General features: G+C 38.9%; 1 protein-coding gene across 6 annotated transcripts in view; it reads left to right on the top strand.

The window, feature by feature from the left end:
- Window positions 1-18,669, top strand: part of Pms1 (PMS1 homolog 1, mismatch repair system component) — a 107,512-nt gene that overhangs the window by 33,511 nt on the left and 55,332 nt on the right. For 5 of the 6 annotated variants that reach the window (XM_052192173.1, XM_052192168.1, XM_052192169.1 and 2 more), the window contains one exon: window positions 12,397-12,560. The exons of the other annotated variant lie outside the window; for it this stretch is intronic. In XM_052192173.1, the coding sequence (XP_052048133.1) occupies window positions 12,397-12,560 (164 nt within the window). The remainder of the gene's footprint in view (window positions 1-12,396; window positions 12,561-18,669) is intronic. 6 annotated transcript variants of the gene reach the window in all.

Below are 18,669 nucleotides of genomic sequence, written 5' to 3'. Positions count from 1 at the left end.
CTGCCTTCATAAGTGGCATGACATAAGGTCATGAAAAAATAAAACAGCATATTGCACGCCTGCATTTTAATTGTGGTGTTTGAAGAATATGCTAAAGTCAGAGAGCTGAGCAGTTCACTTGTAAAATAGTGCACTGAGGCCTCCTGTCTTAGCTGATATTACTTGGTTTTTAAAAATACATATTTCATTTGAAACTTAAAAAGTTCTTTTTATCTGTAAGTTTTATTAAAATATTACTTTAAAATTATTAAAATCTTACTTGTGATTCTTAGTTTACTTGGGCTCTTTTAAGATGTAAAGTTAATTTATGAATGTATGAGTTAGGTATAATGCAGTATTTAGAGCATCATATGTATCTAAAAGTCAACCAATAATATTTTGTTTTCATAAACATATGTATCTGAGGTATTGATTTTTTTTCCTGCCTTTCTTCTTCTCTTTTGTTCATAGTTATAGTAGATGTCTTTATATTGCCATTTAGGAATGCAGGGATTAGTAATAAATGGATAAGTCAGCAAGTAATGACAGTAATGCACATAGAGTGTCGTCAGTGAGATTTTCAGAGAGCATGACATTTGAGTTGGAAGCTCATGGGTAGAGGAGAGGTTAAAGAGGGAAAGGAGTCAAATCTTCACCCAGAGAACCATGTATGGAGAATAGACCATTTCTCTGTAGCCATAAAGAGGAAAAAACCCTACAATTAAAAAAAAAAAAAAAAAACTTGCACTTTTTTCTTTAAATTTAATGAAGATTGTGTCATGGAAAAACTTACATAAACTAAGCTCAAGAGAAAGAGTATCCCTTCCTGCACAAGAAGTAACTGATGACCACATGCTCTGCTGCTGGCAGGATTAACTGAGATGCAATGTGGAGGTGCGTAGCGGAGCTATCTGCCATAGAGAGAACGTCGTATATAGCGCTGGGAAAACCATCAGATCTTCACATAGCCACCTATGGACTGACGTATGTGATCCTCATACAGACCTCACTTGCTTACACACAGGACTTTTGCTGACCGAGCAGTGCTGAAGAAGTTGAGACTGGACTATACAAAGAGCTTTCAGACTTACTAGAGGAAGAGGATTGATTCCATCCTCAAGCTACAGCACAGGTTACTACTGGTTCCTGTTTTACACAGGAAATACGACCATCTTCAGCCACTGTGGTTCTTTTATGCAAATCAAATCAAAGCCTTAAAGGACATCGTCAAAGGAAAGTAAGAGCTGTCACCGAAACATTGAAGGAAGCACAGATTTCAGGCAATGACTTGAGTATTACTGGAAACTTTTAGCTATATTTACAGTGAGAATTGGCAACAAAATGAGAGAAAAATTATAAAACTTGCAGTTTGGCAAGAAAAGCAGAATATTGAATTTTTTGGTCTAGAGTGGCATGGTTACGGGAAAGGTTAGCACTGATTAAAAAGCCAGCAGCCCAGAAAGACTCTTAAGAAATCAACAACACTGCAAATGAAGTTTTTCTCAAAGGCTCCCAGGGCTCTTTAAGGGCCCTAGGAGCCTTGTTCACTCTCACGGCCCAAAACCCTGTTGGCAAGGCATTAAGAAGCTACTATGGCTGTGGAGTCCCAGGGATAGCTTGTGCTGCTAACAAACAGCCATGTGATGCTAACTTTATTTATTTAATTTTTTAAGGACACAGGATGCAGGAGTTAGAAGAATCACAGAAGCATCTGTAAGATTTCAGAGGAAGGTCTTACGAGTTGTACTAGTCAGGGTTTTCTAGAGAAACAGAACTGATAGGATGATAGGATATATGTATAGGATTTATTAGACTGGCTCAGAGGCTATGGTCTGACTATTCAAAAGAGGGTTATTTCCTGATGGAAAAATCCTAGAATCTTGCAGTTCAGTCCTCAAGGCTGGATATCTCAGCTGGTCTTAAGCACATGCCAGAAATTGGCTGCTAGAGTGAGAGCAAGCTAGCGATTGGCAAGAGCTCCGTTCTTTCATGTCATTTATATTGGTTGCTATCGGAAGGAGTGCCCCAGATTTAAAGTAGATCTTCTTGTCTCTAAAAATCCGGAAAGAGAGTGAGTCTTCCCACTTCAGCTGATTCAATCAATAAAAATTCCTCACAAGTACACCCAGCCTATTGGTTTTAGTTAATTCCATGTATAGTTGAGTTGAAAGCCAAGACTCGCTGTCACAGGAGGCCAGGCAGCATGCAGTGTTGGAGTCCTCTGTAAACAGCATCTGACAGTGTAATCCCTAATCAAACCAAGAGTAAAGCCAACACTGCAGCGCAGACCCCAGCCAGATTAAGATGCCAAGGATAGAGAATGTAGTTTCAGACAGAAGGCAGAATGATGGTGTTTTGCCGTGTTTATGAGCTAAGGAAATCCATTCCATAATACTATCTTCTCTTTGTATAATGAGCCCAGTAGGAGAATGAGTTGAAGGTAAAATGACCAGGATACAATCAAGGTTAGAATCTATTCGATCCACACGTGCCTCTTGTAGTCTGTGTTCTACAAGAATGAACTCATTTTCTGCTTCAGCTGTTAGACATCTTGGATTGTATGAATCTCCTTGTAATGTTTGAAACAAATTACTTACTCATATGTACTTAATCCAGTTGTAGACATCAGACTCTCTTTAAGTTTTGAAAATTGGTAAGATTGGTTCCTATGGATCTGTTCCTTTTGTGGTCGAGTTTTTGTTGAATGATTTTATAACCCAAAAAAACTAAGTGAATCTCCTCTTTGTATTTTTTCTGGAGCAGTCTGTAACCCCCAGCATGACAGAATTCTTCGTGTTACCTTAAACATATTCTCTAAAACATCTTTGTCACAATCAGTTAACAGAATTTCATCCATATAATGATAAATGATAAATTGAGGAAACTGCTTATGAATTATTTCTAATGATTGTTGCACAAATTACTTACTTAGAGTTGAACTGTTTAAATTCCTTGTGGATGTACCTTCCAGTTATATCTCTTTAGTGGATGACTGTTACTCCAGTTCCTATCATGCTCATGCAAGGGTACTGTGAAAAAGCAATCTTTCAAATCAATCATTATTATAGGTCATGATCTCAGTAACAAAGATGGTAAAGGAAGTCCAGGCTGTAAAAAACCCATTGGTTGAATTACTTTATTAACTGCTCTTAAGTCCGCTATCATTTTCCATTTTCCTGATTCTTTTTTATAACAAACACGGGAATTCCATGGGCTGGTACAGCTCTTGTACCAGTTGTTCAAGTGCTTGCAGCTTTTCTTTTGTTATGGGCCACTGTTCTTGTCCTAAAGTCAGTTGGATAACCATCTTAGGGGCAAGGCTGCTGAAGGTCAGCAATGGCCCCTTTTATAAATTTGCAAGCTCAATCCCTGTGATGTCCTGCATTTGAATAACGGGCACTGCTTATAGTGGTTCTTGATCACCTGTATCAATACCTTCCCCAGGAGCATTGACCACATCACCCCTGATTTCCTCATTTGCTTTCCCTGGAATTGAAGGAATATTGATTTGAGTACTCCATTTTTGTAAAAGATCCCTTCCCCATAAGTTTATGGGTATGTCAGCCATATAAGGTCTCAACTTTCCTGTTTGCCCTTCTGGTCCCACACAGGTTATCCATCAGACACTGTGTTATCTATGGGAAAACCTTCTGAAGTGTCCAATCTGGATTACAAGACTTTGGGGGAAAGTTTACTAACATCAGCTCCTGTATCCACCAAATCTTCTATGTCCACACCATACATTTGTGCCATTAATTGTGTCTCTGATCATTAACTACTCTTTGCCAGAACAGCCGTTTTCCAGTACTCCCAAAAGCCCCTATCATTTCTATTGGCGCAGACTTGTCCTTGCTGTAAGGAAACAACAGTTGAGCAATTCTATCCCCTACGTCAATTTGCATCTCCTTTTTCACATGTGCTATAATTTTTATTTCTTCCTTGCTATCACCATCTACTATACCCAGATGCACAACAAATTCTTGAGAAGTTAGTCAACTTCCTCCCAGAATTGTTCCCACTATTCCTAAGGGTAGAGGACCATGAACACCAATAGTTGATTTGTAAAATTCAATTCTTGGGGATAATTCAAGAGGAGTCTCTGTAGCCCCTGTGTTAATTACCATCTGCTGTAATGTCTCTAATGAGGGTTGAGTGATACACTGATTTACAGTATAACAATAAGTCATTAGGAGTCACCTTCTTTCTGTGTCCTTGCAATAATAAGGGTAGATTTTCCCTTAAGGTCCATAGCTTGGTCTTATATTGTTATCTATATTAGCAGTGTGAGGTATAGGTTCAATCTCACAGAGTGATCCTATTTTAAAAAAGTTGTTGGCTATTCCCATAACATTTGTACCACCAGCATATTTTACAAGCCTGTCACTGTTGTAGGTCAAAGGTTTTGTAGCTGTATAATATTGGTGATTATTTTTCTTTGGTAGTATGCAAAATACTTGAACACTAGTCAGTAGAAGTAAGCTTCTGGTTTGGCAACAGTTCTATTTTTCCATGGATAGTGGCATAATTAAGTAGATCTTCAGCAATAGGATCTTACTGTCAGGTTGTGGAAATTAACCGGTAGCCTTGGCAATATTTTGAGGAGGGACTAAAGGACTTGTTTGGACACTGACTTAACAAGATTTAACCCAATCCTGGCACTAGAAATATAAGATGTCTACTTGGGGCATTTTCTCTCCCATTATATATGACTCCATTTTATTTTTTAATTTCTTATATATAACTCTATTTAAGTTCTTTCCATATATCTGTATATTTTAGGAAGCTTCTACAGAAATAAGATGTTACATGTTTTTTCAAAAGATGGTTAATGTCCTTTGTCCCTTTATATATTTCTTCTTTTACCCTGTTCTTTCCATCCTCTTGCCCATTTAATCCTCCTATTCTGTTTCTCCCTTACCTCTTTAAAACACTATGTCCTTCCCTTCTTTGGAAGATCCACTCCTCCCTCTGGTTAGTTACTAGTTACCTAACTTATGTAGCTATTCGGATTAAAACATATACATGAAACTGAAATGCATGTTTTTCTTTGGGGTTTAGGTTACCTGGATGAGGACAATATTTCTGGCTCCATTCTTTACCTACAAACCCGATGATTTCATCTTTCTTAGCAGCTGAATAGTCCCAGTATAAATATATCAGTTCCATTTATAAGTTAATAGACATCCAGGCTGTCTATTCCTAATTCCTAGGAATTAGGAAGAGAGCAGCAATGAACATGGGTAAGCAGGGTATTTTTGTAGAAGGGTGTAGTATCTTTGGATATATGCCCAATAGTGGTCTAGCCTAATCTCGAAGTAGATCAGTTCCCAACTTCTTGATAGACCAACACACTGATTTTAACAGAGATAAAGTATGGAGCAGAGACTGAAGGAAAGGTCATCTGGAGACTGCCCCACCTGGGGATCCATCTGTATACAGTCACCAAACCCAGACACTATTGTGGATGCCAGCAAGTGCTTGGTGACAGAAGCCTGATATAGCTGTCTCCTAAGAGGCTCCGCCAATGCCTGACAAATACAGAAGTGGATGCTCACCGCCAAACATTGGACTGAGCACAGGGTCCCCCAATGGAGGAGCTAGAGAAGGGACCCAAGGAACTGAAGTAGTTTGCAGAGGAAGAACAACAGTATGAACCAACCGGTACTCCCAGAGCTCCCAGGGACTAAACCATCAACCAAACAGTACACATGGAGGGACTCATGGCTACAGAGGTATATGCAGCGGAGGATGACCTTGTCAGATATCAGTGGGAGGAGAGGCCCTTGGTCCTGTGAAGGCTTGACGCCCCAGTGTAGGGGAATGCCTGAACAGGGAAGCAGGAGTGCGTGGGTGGGTGAGGAGGCAGGCGGGGTGGGGTGGTGGAGGTGGGAATGGGATGGGGGGGTTCGGAGGGAAAATGAGGAAAGAGGATAACATTTGAAATGTAAATAAAGAAAATATCTAATGAAAGAAAGAAAGAAAATAACACACAAAAAGAAAATAAAGCTTACCAAGTACTATATATAGTTTATAAATTAATACATTAAAAATGAAAAAAAGCACTGAAATTCAAATGAGTTATATAAAATTCAAATAAAGATATTTTACTTTAAAATTAATTTTTCAGATTTCCTAGAAGAAATATACAGAGGCAAAACAAAAAAAAATGTGCTCAACAGGTTATATCCATGTATTTGTGCACATTTGTATGTAATAATAAAAATAGCAAAGAGGCTGTCAGAGCGTTGGCATGGGAGCGGATGGTGGGAGGAAACAGAGAAGCTGGAGCAAGAAAGAGGGGGAGGGGAAGTGAGGTGATTACATTTTCAATAAAAATGTAAAAATAGAAATAAAATACTTTAAATGAGGAAAAAAAGTTTGGTTGAGCTGTCATTGGCTGTATTGAACTCTGTCATTCTGACCGGGATACGATGAAATCTTAGACTGCTTTGGACTTGTATTTCTCTTATGACTATGGTTGTTGAACATCTTTTTGTATTATAATCTGAGAATTCTGTTTAGTTCTTTTCCCCATTTTTTATTTGCTCCCATTTGCTCATTATTGGTCTTAGTACCTGCTCTAACAGTGCTCTGCTCAGAAAGCATTTTGTGCCAATGAATTCAAAACTATTCCCCACTTTTTCTTCTATCAGAGTCAGAATGTTCCTTTGCTGAGGTCCTTGATCCATTTGGAGCTGAATTTTGTGCAGGGTGATAGCTATGAATATATTGGCATTCTTATACAAGCAGCCACCCAGTTTGACCAGCACCCTTTGTTGACAAAACTATCTTTTTTTTCTCCAGTGTGTATTTTTGGCTATTTGCACACACACACACACACACACACACACACACACACACACGTATGTATATATATATACATATATATGAATATATATTCATAAATCAAAACTGTCTGTAGGTGTGTAGACATATGCCTAGTTCTTCAACTTGATCCCATTAATCAGTATGCCTTTTTATGCCAACAGAGTCCTGTTTTTATCACTATAGCTCTGGTTTGAATGTGATACCTCTAGCAGTTCTTTGATTATTCAGGATTGTTTTAGCTATCCTTGTTTGTTGTTGTTGTTTTATTGTTTTGTTTTAATGTGTGTGCTTTCATGTGAAGCTGAAGATTGGTTGTTTTTTTTTTCTATTTCTGTAAAGAATTGTGTAAGAATTTTGATGGGGATTGCATTGAGACAGTAGATGTTGTTTCATCATTTCACAACGTTAATCCTAGGGATCCATGAGCATGGGAGATCTTTCCATCTTCTGTTATCTTCTTCAATTTATTTCTTTTGTGTCTTAAAGTTTTTAACTTGGTTAGTTATCTGAAGTTTTTGTTTGTTTGCTTGCTTGTTTTTCTGTTTTTATGCTCTTGTGGGAGGTATTGTTTCTCTGATTTTTTAAATTTGATATCCTCTTTATTTACATTTCAAATGTTATCCCCTTTCCTAGTTATCCCACGTCCTGGGTAGCCCCTATCCTATCCTCCCTCCCCCTACTTCTATGAGGGTGTTCGCCCACCCACCCCAAACCCACTCCTACCTCCCTGCCCTGAAGTCCCCCCAAATCTGACATGGTAATCCTCTGCTACATATACAGCTAGAGCCATGTGTACCCCTTGGTTGATGGTTTAGTCCCTGGGAGCTCTGGGGGTGGTGGGGCCGGGTCTGATTGGTTGATATTGCTGTTCTCCCTATGATGTTGCAAACCACTTCAGGTCCTTTAATCCTTTCTCTAACTCCTCCATTGGGGACCCCATGCTCAGTTCAATGGTTGGCTGTGAGCATCTACCTCTGTATTTGTAAGGCTCTGTAGGGCCTCTCAGGAGACAGCCATATGAGGCTCCTTTCAGCAAGCATTTTTTGGCATCCACCCAACCCCATTAATGTTGGGGTTTGGTGACTGTATATGGGATGAATCCCCAGGTGGTACAGTCTCTGGATAGCCTGTCCTCAGTCTCTTCTCTACACTTTATCTACATATTTGCTCCTGTGAGTATTTTCTTCCCCTTCTCAGAAGAACCAAATCACCCACACTTTGGTCTTCTTGAGCTTCATGTGGTCTGTGGATTGTATCTTGGATATTCAGAGCTTTTGGGCCAATAACCACTTCTCAGCGAGTGCATACTATGTGTGTTCTTTTGTGATTGGGCTACCTCACTCAGTTCCATCCATTTGCCTAAAAGCTTCGTGAATTTATCCCTTTTAATACCTGAGTAGTACTCCATTGTGTAAATGTACCACATTATCTATATCCATTCCTTTGTTGAAGGAATTTGGGTTCTTTCCAGCTTCTGGCTATTATCAATAAGGCTGCTATGAACATAGTGGAGCATGTGTCCTTATTACATGTTAGAGCATCTTCTGGGTACATGCCCAGGAGTGGTATAGCTGGGTCCTCAGGTAGTAAGCACTATGTCCAATTTTCTGAGGAGTCGCCAAACTGATTTCCAGGGTGGTTGTACCAGTTTACAATCCCACCAACAGTAGAGGAATGTTCCTCTTTCTCCACATCCTTGCCAGAATTCGCTGTCTGCCTGTGTTTTTGATCTTAGCCATTCTGACTGGTGTGAGGTGGAATCTCAGGGTTATTGTGATTTATTTGCATTTCCCTAATAATTAAGGATGTTGAACATTTCTTTAGGTGCTTTCTCAGCCATTCACTATTCCTCAGTTGAAAATTCTTGGTTTAGCTCTGTAGCCCCCCCCCCTTTTAAAAATATGGTTATTTGATTCTCTGTAGTCCAACTTCTTGAGTTCTTTGTATACATTGGATATTAGCCCTCTATTGGATGTAGGATTGGTAAAGATCTTTCCCCAATCTGTTGGTTGCTGTTTTGTCCTATTGAGTGTCCTTTGCCTTACAGAAGCTTTGCAATTTTATGAGGTACCAATTCTTGATCTTATAGCATAAGCTATTGGTGTTCTGTTCAGGAAATTTTCCTCTGCGCTTATGTGTTCGAGGCTCTTCCCCACTTTCTCTTCTATAAGTTTCAGTGTATCTGGTTTTATGTAGAGGTCCTTGATCTACTTGGACTTGAGCTTTGTACAAGGAGATAAGAATGTCGATTTGCATTTTTCTACATGCTGACCTCCAGTTGAACCAGCACCATTTGTTAAAAATGCTGTCCTTTTCCCCCTGGATGTTTTTAGCTTTATGAAATATCAAGTGACCATAGGTGTGTGTATTCATTTCTGAGTCTTCAGTTCTATTCCATTAGTCTTTTTGCCTGTCTCTGTACCAATACCATACAGGTTTGTTTTTTTTTTTTGTTTGTTTGTTTTGTTTTTGTTTTTCCATGCTCCTTCTAACTCTATGAAGACTTGAGTTGGAATTTTCATGAAGATTGCATTGACTCTGTACATTGCTTTCAGCAAGATGGCCATTTTTACTATATTAATCCTGCCAATCCATGAGCATGGGAGATCTTTAATCTTCTGAGATCTTCTTCGATTTCTTTCTTTATAGGCTTTAAGTTCTTGTAATACAGAATTTTCACTTGCTTGGTTAGAGTCACACCCAGGTATATATTATTTGTGACTATTGTGAAGGGCGTTATTTCTCTAATTTCTTTCTGCTTATCCTTTGAATATAGAAAGTCTACTGATTTGTTTGAGTTAATTTTATATCCAGCCACTTTACTGAAGTTGTTTATCAGGTTTAGGCCTAAGGGAATTACTGGATTTAGCTTGCCTTTTTATTTTGTTTTGTTTATTTTTTGTTTTAACTTCCTGGATATTTTTGAGATTGTAATATAATTAAATCATTCTCCCTTCCCTTTTTTCCCTCCACACCCTTCCATATACTCCTCTTTGCTCTTGTTCAAATTCATAGCATTATAGCAATTTATTGGTTATTGCATTCATTTATGTATATACTTGTATATTCCTAAGTGTAACCTAGTGAACATATGTTACTTTTAGGTGTGTTTTCAGTGCTAACCGTTTGTGGTATGCTCTTCCCTGGGGAAGACTATTTGTCTTTTTTTTTTTTTCAGTATATCTTGGATGCCTTTAGTTTTTTTGTGTAGTACTCCTGGGCCTTTGGAATATCTATTGTTGTCTTTGTTTATTTTGGTAGTCCTGTTTGTGAGAGTTTATGGGTGAAGCTTGTGACAGTGCTAGGAGAAGCAGTCTCATAGCATACTCCCTGAGCCTCCTCCATAATGTTCCCTGAACTTTCCCTGAGTATGGAAGTGCTTTGTAGATGCATTCACTAGAACTGGACTCCACAACTCTTTATTTTGATTGGTGGGTATATTTTTCTGTAGTGGTCTTTTTTTGTTGAAAGGTAAAAAAAATTCCTTGATGAGGGGTGAGTTCTACGTTTACCTCTGGGTATAAGGACAAATATTTAAGATATAATTAGAGATTCTGCTGGCTTAGTAAAGTGGCTATTGTAGATTCTCCTTTAAGATCCACCACTTCATTAGGCCTGAGTAGTTGCTTTGGTTTCTAGTACGAGGCATGATTTCTATCATTTTGAGAATGTCTTAGTTCAACTAGAGAGCTTTTGGATACTGCCAAGATACTGTACTCTTAGGGCTATTATGCCACGCTAGTTGTTGTGGTTCACAGGTGTCATAGCTGGGTAGGACTGTTGCTTGTTTACTTCGTTTACAAACTTGCATGGCTCTTTCTGGTTCCGTGAAAGTCCTCAGGAAAGAGGCATTCGGGTCAGTTCTATCAGCTTGTCTTTGGTGGGATCTCATGGTAGGTGACATTATAGAAGCAGGACATGTGCAGCTGGGAAAGATGACAAAATAACCAATGACTCCTGTTGAGAACGGGTCACCTAGCAACATGAGACATCCCACTAGGCCCACCGCTTAGTATTGCCACATTAAGGATCAAACTTCAAACACATGAAGGTGAAGGGAGCAAGCCTCATCAATCATTTCCCAGGCTCATTTAATGTTTTATTTTGAAACAGGATCTGAATACATTACCCAAGTTAGCCTTGAATTCATTGTATAGAGTGAATGTCTTGAATTGTTATCTTTCTGCCCCAGTCTCCCAAGTAGCTAGGATTGCACCAGGCCTAGTTTATCCTCACTTGATCCTAAGGAAAATACAGCCCAGGCTAAAACCTTCATATAATGGAGTCTAAAGAATAGCAGTCAGGAACAACCAGGCCAGATGTCTGCTTCCTATCCAACACTTGCAATCTTTTCTGGCTTTTCTCATTTTGATACCATGTCATTAAGTTCCAAACCAACACCAAACCAGTTACTGTTCAACACCTGAACTGTGAACTGAATTAATGTTCTCATTTAAGTTACCCAGACTCAGGGTTGTTTGTTGTTTAATTTTAGATGTATATATTTTATGTGCACTAAATGTTTCTTTTGCAAGTATATAAGTGTACCACACGTGTGGCTAGTTTGGAAGAGGTTAGAAAAGGGTATCAGAGGGTATTGGATCTCCTGGATCTAGAGTTACAGACAGCTTGTGTGCATGGGAATAAAATCTGTGTCCTCTGCAAGAGCCAACAATTGCTCTTAACTGCCGAGGCATTTTTCCAGCCCCTTGTTTTTTGTTTGTTTATTTGTTTGCTTTTTATTTTTGTTTTTTGCAACAAAAACAAGTGAATACTAAAAACTAGGACTGCTGAATAAGGTCTATATTGACAATGTACTTGAAAGTGCAAAAGTGGCTGTGCAACTAGAGGTGGGCAGAGAATGGAAGAGTTTGGATCTAAAATACTGTAACCAGAGCATGTGATTCTAGGGACAGCTCAGCAGATGAGGAAGCATGTCACTAGACAGAAGTGACGATCTGCCCGGAAACTGTGATAGCAATACCCTTGCTATGCTTATGCAGTAACAATACATTTGCTATAGTGCTGTAAAGGATGCAGGATGCAGTGTCTATGCAAGAACAATACCTTACTACACTATAAAGAACTTGTATACCCCGTTGGTAGTTAGAGCTTTATAAAAAGTCAAAATTAAAGAATTATACACCAATCTTTTGTGGCAGAAGAAATATCTAACAAATCAACATCAAAAAGAGACTAATTGGGAAAACCTGTTCTTTATAGTGGTGTGGCATGTCTAAGGTTATTGCATATGCTGTATAGTCTTATATCACCTATATATTGTACTCTAAATGTAGACTAAGCAAATTGTCCACATGGTTTGATTGTCCACAGATTTCTTAAGATTGCACTATGGTGAACCTGTGTTTCTCTACATCATTAAAAATAAAAGTACTCTTGTTTACTCAGTGGATCCTGAATAGAAGAGTCTAATAGGCCATTAGAGTAGTTTACAAAGATGACCCTTCTTTGGACCTCTGTACTTATAGGAAGATTGGTCTTTATGGTAGAAAGGGTTGATTACTGATTATATGTGAATTTAGATAGGTGCAGTTTCTTCTACTCTAAAATGTCTTTATCTGTCAACAGGTACAACTGTAACTGCACTAAAGTTGTTTAAGAATCTGCCTGTAAGAAAGCAATTTTACTCAACAGCTAAAAAGTGTAAAGATGAACTAAAAAATGTACAGGACCTTCTCATAAGCTACGGTGTCATGAAACCTGATATAAGGATTATTTTTGTACATAATAAGGTGAGCATTATTATATTTTATAAGAAATTTTTGTAGCAATATAATGAAGAGATGGTATGTCCTGTATTAATGCATGACATGGAGTTGCCTTATTCCACAACTGTACTTCATTTGTTGAAAGTCTAGCTCCATAGTAGGAAACTGGCCCTGTGGAGGTGATTAGGCCATGAGGAGCCCTCTTAAATTGAGTATGCGAAAGAAACCAGAAGAGCAGCTTCTTTCTTCTGTCACCGGAGGATGGGGAAAAGGAACCAGAAGTTGGCCTTCATCAGAAGCCAAGCATATTAATACCTTAATCTTGGCTTTTCCACCTTCCCTAACTATGAAAAATAACTGTACAGTTTGTGGTATTATTTTTTAACCAACTCAAAGACAGTTTATAGCTTTCTTTCTTCCCTCAAATGTTTGGTCCACATCCTTCAGTTTTGTCTTCAGTATATAAGGAGCATTGAAGAACTATGGGAAGTCTACTAGAACCTTACACTTTATAATTCCTGCATTAGTGATTCCCAGAGACTTTCATCAGGAACAGCTCTGGAGTGTGTCACTTAGGCAGGTGAAGATGGGCAGCGCTTTTCCCCATTTGAGACCCAGAGTTGCTTAAGATTTCTAAAGGCCACTCCAGCTCATTTATTGTGTAATGAATCTTGGGGGAAACAAAGGTTTATATCTTTTCTGGATATTCACTGTTCCTTGATTTTATATAAGCACATTGAAATAGTCAATGGAAAGGAGAGCAGATTCACACAGCAATACATAGGAAATGGGGAATAAACCTTCAGTGATGCCAGGATCCATGGATTCCAGGTGCTTCAGTCTGCTGATGTTCTCACAGAACATGCGGATGAGCCGGCAATGCACCAGTTTGTAGTTGTCCTCTGAACTGAGTGCAGAGAAGTTTAATGTGTTGCTTAGAGTTACGCAGTGGGTGAAGGGTTGAAATGGGATTGGAAACTGGCATACCCTGGAGTACAGGTTCTTAGCTTAACTGAGGCCTCTTCCCACTTTTTACTGGGTTGACCTCTCCATACTTTAGAATATTTGCAGTAGAGACCAGTGGCATGGGTTCCTTCTGGTCTGTCTGGGCTGGTGCCCTGAGCAGACCTTGGGCACAAACTCTGCAGCCAGTCCCACAACACCCAGAGGAAACTCCACTCCTAGGCACTTTTACATGCACAGGATCCCAGGATCACAGAGACAGCTTGACTCTGAGGAGTTCTGACACAACCAGGATAACAGGAAGGACAGGCTCCAGTCAGATATAGTGACGACAGGTAGCACTAGAGATAGCCAGATGGTAGGAGGCAAGCATAAGAACATAAGCAGCAGAAACAAAGGTTACTTGACATCATCAGAACCCAATTCTCTTACCATAGCAAGTCCTGTAAACACCATCATACCAGCAAGATTCTGATCTAAAATCATTTCTCATGATGATGATAGAGGACTTTAAGAAGGACATAAATAATTCCCTTAAAGAAATACAGGAAAACACAGGTAAACAGCTAGAAGTCCTTAGAGAGAAAACACAAAAATCCCTTAAAGAATTACAGGAAAACACACTCAAATAGGTGAAGGAAATGAACAAAACCATCCAGGATCTAAAAATAGAACTAGAAACAATAAAGAAGTCACAAAGTGAGATAACTCTGGAGCTAGAAAAACCTAGGAAAGAAATCAGGAGTCATAGATGCAAGCATCACCAACAGAATGCAAGAGAGAATCTCAGGTGCAGAAGATACCATAGAAAAAATGGACACAATAGTCAAAGAAAATGCAAAATGCAAAAATCTCCTAATCCAAAACATCCAGGAAATCCAGGACATAGTGAGAAGACCAAATCTAAGGATAATAGGTATAGAAGAGATTGAAGATTCCCAACTTAAAGGGCCAGTAAATATCTTCAACAAAATTATAGAAGAAAACTTTCCTAACCTAAAGTAAGAGATGCCCTTAAACATACAAGAGGCCTACTGAACTCCAAATAGATTGGAACAAAAAAGAAATTTCTCCTGTCACATAGTCAAAACACAAAATGCACAAAACAAAAAAAGAATATTAAAAGCAGTAAGGGGAAATGGTCAAGTAGCATATTAAGGCAGACCTATCAGAATTATACCAGACTTCTCACCAGAGACTATGAAAACTAGAAGATCCTGGGCAGATCTCATGCAGACCCTAAGAGAACACAAATACCAGCCCAGACTTCTACACCCAGCAAAACTCTCAATTACCATAGATGGAGAAACCCAAATATTCCATGACAAAACCAAATTTACACAATTTCTTTCCACAAATCCAGCCCTACAAAGGATAATAGATGGAAAACACCAGTGCAAGGGGGGAAACTACACCCTAGAAAAAGCAAGAAAGTAATCTTTCAACAAACCCACACTAATATAATTCCACCTCTAACAACAAAAATAAGAGGAAGTAACAATCACTTTTCTTTAATATCTCTTAATGTGAAAATTAATATTACCAACATATCCTAATCAATTGAAATTCAAAAATATGACGGTTTAGAAATTTGTTGACTGTCACCCAGTGGTCTCTAATTTGGTAATTGGAAAAATATGTCCAATATTGTACAATTCATATATACTTTCTGATTGTTTTTATGTGACAGTGTCTTGCTGTGTACCACATAATGCTCTTAAAATCATGCTTCTCCTATCTCAGCCTCTCTATAAGTAGGATTGTTTATTTGATGTTTTTACACTGTACTATGGTTTTCAGACCAGCTTACATATTTCAAAATTATTTATATAGCCAAAAGAAACTTTTGAGAGGTCGCTTGTAAGAGAACACCAAAGAGTGAGAGTGAATGTTTTGCTTGATATTTATAATTATTATATCAATTTTCAAGAAGATGATCTTATAAGTTACTCTTTTTCTGAGATGAATGCTTTTCAGAATCATCACAGCCAATGAACCAGAATCTTCCCTTCACCTAATGTCTGTGCCACCCTCCAAGCAGAACCATCGTTCATTGAAACAGTTGAAGAATGACTTCATGGATAGACCATCTTAATACACACACCATTTCTTAAATGAATGTGACCTATTCCCTGTGGACTGAGAATGATGACAATCACTCAAGTTGAATAGGTTTGACTATAGCAGGAAATCTGTATCCAAATAAATGTGTCTACAATTCATTCCTTGGTGCAGCAGAACTGTCAACTCTTAGCTACTGTGGAAGTAAAATCCTTTGGTGATGTGAGGGACATTGAAGTACAGCCTTATTACAGTGAACTCCAGTGTCTAAAAATTGTTCTTAATTTGGGTTTATATCCCAGTAAGAGCCAAGATTTTAAGCTCTACTAAAAACAAAACAAACAAACAAAAACTTTATCTTTTTATGTTCATTTAATAATATGTCCATCATTTTTATGATTGGTATAAAATATATATTGTGTTGAACATAATAAAAAATAAAAGAGTTATTAAAAAAAGAAGAATATTTGCCATAACTGAAGGAAACAATATTACCTGAATGTGTATGAGGAACTTAAATTAAAGCTCAGTGACAGAGGAATTCATTCTTTTTAGGTATAAAAATTTATTCTATAATTCCATATCAACTTCTATTAACCATTTTATTCACTTACATTTCGAATGATTCCCCCTTCTCACTTACCACTCCCCAACCTCCCATCCCATTCCCTTCCTCCTCCTCCCCTTTACCTCCATCTTCTCACCCACTCCTGCCTCACCCCTCTAGCGTCCACATGTACTGGGGCATCAGGCCTCCCATCCCTCCCATTGATGTCAGATAAGGCCATCCTGTGCTACATATGTAACTGGAGTCCTGGCTCCCTGTGTATTCTTTGGTGGTTTAGTCCTTGGGTGCTCTGGGTGGTCCAGTTAGTTTATATTGTTCTTCCCATGGGGTTGCAATCCCCTTCAGCTACTTCAGTCCTTCCCCTAGCTCTTCTGTTGTGATCTCCGGGCTCAATCCTATGGTTGGCTGTGAATATCTACATTCTGTATTGGTCAGGTGATGATAGAACTTCTCAGAAGACAGCTATGTCTTGAAGTGCTTCTTGGCAGCAGCAATAGTGTGGGGGTTTGGTGTCTGCAGATGGGATGGATCCCTAGGTGGGATGGTCTCTGGATGGCCTTTCAGTGTATTCCATTTTTTTGTCCATCTTTCCTTTGGACAGGAACATCATTTCTGAGTTAAAATTTTTTAGATGCTTGGGTGGCTGCATCCCTCAACTGGGGAGTCGTGCCTTCCTAATGGAGGAAGTCTCTACAGGTTGTATCTCCCCCTTGTTGAGTATTTCTTGGGTTCTGGCAACTTCTTGCTACCCTGGAGTCTGGGACTTTCTAGTGGCTACCCACAGTTCCCTATCCCACACTGCTACATGTTTCTGTTGTATTTTCTGACCCTCTGAACTTCTCTCCTGTCCCTTACAATAACTGATGTATCCTGTTTTTTCACCTCCTCTCTCCCTCCCAAATCCCTGCCTCCCTCTACCTCCTGTGATTATTTTGTTCCCTGTTCTATGAAGAATTGAAACATCTACACCCAGTCCAATGGTTGGCTGCTAGCATCTGCCTCTGTGTTTGTAAGGCTCTGGCAGGGCCCCTCGGAGACAGCCATGGCATGCTCCTTTTGGTATGCACTTCTTGTCGTCCATAATAGTGTCGGGGTTTGGTGACTGTTTATAGGATGAATTCCCAGGTAGGACAGCCTTTCCTTCAGTCTCTGCTCCACACTTTGTCTCCTTTATTGTTTCTGTGAGTATTTTGTTCCCGTTCTCAGGAACCAAAGCACCCTCACTTAAGTCTTCCTTCTTCTTGAGCTTGAGCTCACTCATCAGTGAGTGCATGCCACATGCATTCTTTTGTGATTGGATTGCCTCGCTCAGGATGACACTTTCTAGTTCCATCCATTTGCCTAAGAATTTCATGAATTCATTGTTTTGAATAGCTGAATAGTACTCCATTGTGTGTATATACCATAGTTTCTATATCCATTCCTCTGTTGAAGGACATCTGGGTTCTTTCCAGCTTCTTGCTATTATAAATAAGGCAGTTATGAACATAGTGGAGCATGTGTCCTTATTACATGTAGGAGCACTTTCTGGGTATATGCCCAGGAGTGGTATAGCTGGGTCCACAGGTAGTACTATGTCTAATTTTCTGAGGAATGGCTTAACTGATTTCCAGAGTGGTTTTACCAGCTTGCAATCCCACCAACAATGGAGAAGTGTTCCTTTTTCCCCACATTCTCTCCAGCATCTGCTGTCCTTTGAGTTTTTCATCTTAGCCATTCTGACTGGTGTGAGGTAGAGTCTCAGTGTTGTTTTGATTTGCATTTCCCTGATAACTAAGAATGCTGAACATTTCTTTAGGTGCTTTAGAGCCATTCGAGTTTCCTCAGTTGAGAATTCCCGACTTACAGAAGCTTTTCAATTTTATGAAGTCCCATTTGTCAATTGTTTATCTTAGAGCATGAGCCATTGATGTTCTGTTAGAGAAATTTTCTCCTGTGCCCATGTGTTCCAAACTTCTCTTCTGTTAGATTCTGTTCTAGCCAGAGCAATTAGGCAACAAAAGTTGATCAACGGGATACAAATTGGAAAGGAAAAAGTCAACATGTTACTCTCTTATCATTTGCAGATATAGTATGAGTATACATACGCAACCCCAAAAATTCCAACACTGAACTCCTACAGCTGATAAACAACCTCAGCAAAGTGGCTGGATATAAAATTAACTCAAACAAGTCAGTAGCCTTCCTATACTCAAAGGATAGATGAGAATTTAGGGAAAAGACATCCTTCACAATAGTCACAAATAATATAAAATATCTTGGGGTGACTCTACCCAAACAAGTGAAAGGTCTGTATGACAAGAACTTAAAGTCTCTGAAGAAAGAAATCAAAGAAGATCTCAGAAGATGCAAAGATCTCCCATGTTCATGGGTTGGCAGGATTAATATAATAAAAGTGGCCATCTGGGTGAATCCCCATCAAAATTCCAACTCAATTCTTCATAGAATTAGAAAGAACAATTTTCAAATTCATTTGGAATAATAAAAAAACCCAGGATAGCAAAAATTGTTTTCAACAATAAAAGAACTTCTGGGGGAATC

This window comes from Apodemus sylvaticus, chromosome 9 (genome assembly GCF_947179515.1).
Source record: "Apodemus sylvaticus chromosome 9, mApoSyl1.1, whole genome shotgun sequence".
Classification (NCBI taxonomy): Eukaryota; Metazoa; Chordata; class Mammalia; order Rodentia; family Muridae; genus Apodemus; species Apodemus sylvaticus.
This window is presented reverse-complemented; position numbering and strand designations above follow the sequence as displayed.